This window comes from Contarinia nasturtii, unplaced genomic scaffold (assembly GCF_009176525.2).
Source record: "Contarinia nasturtii isolate CC-2019 unplaced genomic scaffold, AAFC_CNas_1.1 Cnas_scaffold_1872, whole genome shotgun sequence".
In the NCBI taxonomy this organism is placed as follows: domain Eukaryota; kingdom Metazoa; phylum Arthropoda; class Insecta; order Diptera; family Cecidomyiidae; genus Contarinia; species Contarinia nasturtii.
Window position 1 is genome coordinate 1 of NW_022199202.1, and position 2,640 is coordinate 2,640.

The following is a 2,640-nucleotide window of genomic DNA, read 5'->3' on the forward strand; positions in this document are numbered from 1 at the left end:
AAAAAATTAACCGAGCTCAACAGCTTCTTAGTAATAATTAAAAAATAAAATTAGTTGTAGTATTAATCGATATTTGCTAGGGGCTTAATACGGAAAAAAAATTCACAGGAATTCACGTAAATCCACACTTTTGAATCGAGTGGTTATTGATGAGTTCGGTGAATTCGTGTGAATAGAATGAAATGTGTCAAAGTAATAAAGTGAGGTTATGATAACCGCAATATTTTTCAATTTATTATTTTTTCAATATTTCCGATTGTTTTCGATAGAAAATCGCTCAAAATTGAAAATAAAATTAATTTTTATTAAAAAATATAAAAAACATTTACAATTTTGTTACACAAAATATAAGTATTGCAGTAATTGCCAGCAGAAACTATTCACCACTATCTCACATATTTGAATGAAATCGCCGTAGAATTCACCGAAATTCATTCGTTTGCTGAAAAATTCAATTAATTTAGATATTATTATAGAATTCAGTCGTTGAAAATTTGGAATGAAGCCCCTTAGATATTTGAATGCAGAATCTCGCAGCTCATGTTGATACTCGCATTAAGATTGGTCTTAATATTTAGTAGCATCTTAAAAGAATATCATTAAGATACAAAATGTATTAAGATTCGGGTTTGGCACATCTATAGTTTAACGATCCCATATTCACCAAATTATGATTACGTCAAACTAGTACCACGTGTAGGACCTGGCATTTTACAACATGAGATAATTAACATTCTTCTGTCAAAACAGATACGTTTGTATGTAATAAATAGATAAAGCAATAATGAATTAAAGTCAATGTGTATTGCCATATTGCGCAAAACCAACAGTTGTATCATCTTGTCGCTTGAACTGTGGTTGTCAAGTGGTTAGTTTTTTTCTTCCTTTAATCGCAAAGAAATGAAGTTTTTTTACGGATTGGCGTTGGCTTTAATCTTATTTGACGGATTTGTGAGTATATTTTTTCATTTTCTTTTGTTATGTCCCAAATGAAGTTCATAGAAATAATTCATTTGAAAAACAAACGAATTTAGATAAGCCAATGTGAAGGTGCAGGTGGGTCAGAAGAGGCATCGACCAGTATAAATTTAAAAAAACTTCCAAACAATGTATATGAAGAAATCCTATTCAGGACCGGTTTCAGTGCAACGGAACAAGCAGCAAAAGACAACCAAAGATCGTTAACGGCTGTCAAGAAAATATTTGAAGATCGTATAATTCAGGTCCGCCCAATGAATTGGGACCACCAAATAAGCGAAGAATCTCTAAATGGTAGCATTTATCTTAACATCAACGATGTCAATAGAGCTTTATCATTTTTTAAAAACTTTGGTGATCATATAAAGAAGATAAAAATTAACTACGAATTCGTAGATGACATAGATCGCCGCCAGATAAATGAAAATATTATCACAAAGTATGCAAAACAATTTACGGATTTTCACATAGTCACCTTTGATTCGTTCTCGACATTTTTGGATCAACTGTCGAACGGAGGAGAAAGAACTCATTTTCTAAATGTGAAAAGGCTTCGTTATGAAGGTCCAAGTTTTGGAGAATCGTACGATTTGAATGCTATATTTCCAAACCTTGAATCTTTAACATTATATTATAATCCGTTTTTTATGGATCACACATTTATGCAAATTAATACAAATTGCATGACAAATATCAAGAAATTAGAAGAATTAAAACTGGAAATTAATCCTGTATCGTATGAACTACATGACCTTGAACATATTTTTGTGAAAAATAAGCAGTTGTTCACGCTTGGACTCGTGTTGATCGATAAAATAGATATTCTTCGTTCGATCGAAGTACACGCGAATACTGTGCAAACACTTGAAATCCATATTGATGGTACCGACTTCCTGACTCACGTGTCTGAAAAGCAGCCATTTAATATGCCAAAATTGAAGAGGCTCAACTTAAGAGGAAGTTGCGATGATTCTCGCATCATTAGTTTCATAAACAGTTTCAAGAAATTGGAAACACTGGAAGTGATGGTCTCAAATGCTTTGATTATATCGCAAATTGAACAATTGATTGAAATTAATGAATTCATTACATATTACCCATCTATCACGAATCTTAAGGATACATTAGAAAGCTTTGGTAGAAAAAAGAAATTGAATATGATAAAGTTTTCGCAAGTTGACCAAAATACGTGTGACACTTTTAAATCTCAAGTGAGCCAGATTAATAAAAAGTTAAAACAATCACAAAACCTAACATGGAAAGTAAATTGTTCCAATGACACCATAACGTTGCTGCGTAGCAAATAAATGTAAAAGTCATCCATGATATTTGTTGAGAAAATCAGGTTTTTAATGAGGCAAAGGTACTCTTTTTCCCTGTAATTAATTAAAATTTTAGACAAATTTAGAAACAAATAAAAATTCTCTCTAATCGACTCCATTCGCAAAAAAATTTTGTTTTCAATTTTTGTGTCTTACTGATGATGATAGATAATTTATCGACATGCATTTTTTTTTTTAATTTCCTTTAACTCCTAGTGGAGCATAGGGCCTTGAGATAAGAATTCTTATCTTTCTGGTTTCTGTTGATCAATTAATTCAGATAAAATCGGTGATCAGCATACCAAAGTGTTTAATTTTATAAATTGTTTTTATAATTTTT

General features: G+C 31.2%; 1 protein-coding gene across 1 annotated transcript; it reads left to right on the top strand.

Moving 5' to 3' along the window:
- The first annotated feature begins 813 nt into the window (after positions 1-813).
- LOC116347408 lies at positions 814-2,429 on the top strand. Its single transcript, XM_031777983.1, has 2 exons — positions 814-951; positions 1,035-2,429. Exons 1-2 carry the CDS (start codon positions 901-903, stop codon positions 2,283-2,285), a joined length of 1,302 nt encoding a protein of 433 aa, XP_031633843.1. The 5' UTR covers positions 814-900; the 3' UTR covers positions 2,286-2,429.
- The last annotated feature ends 211 nt before the right edge of the window (positions 2,430-2,640 follow it).

What these genes read in the sequence shown, in the direction of transcription:
- LOC116347408 (XM_031777983.1), top strand. Translation starts at nt 901, where the DNA reads ATGAAGTTTTTTTACGGATTGGCGTTGGCTTTAATCTTATTTGACGGA. An exon ending in TAATCTTATTTGACGGATTT is followed by an intron (nt 952 to 1,034) that starts GTGAGTATATTT and finishes AAACGAATTTAG; the next exon opens with ATAAGCCAATGTGAAGGTGC.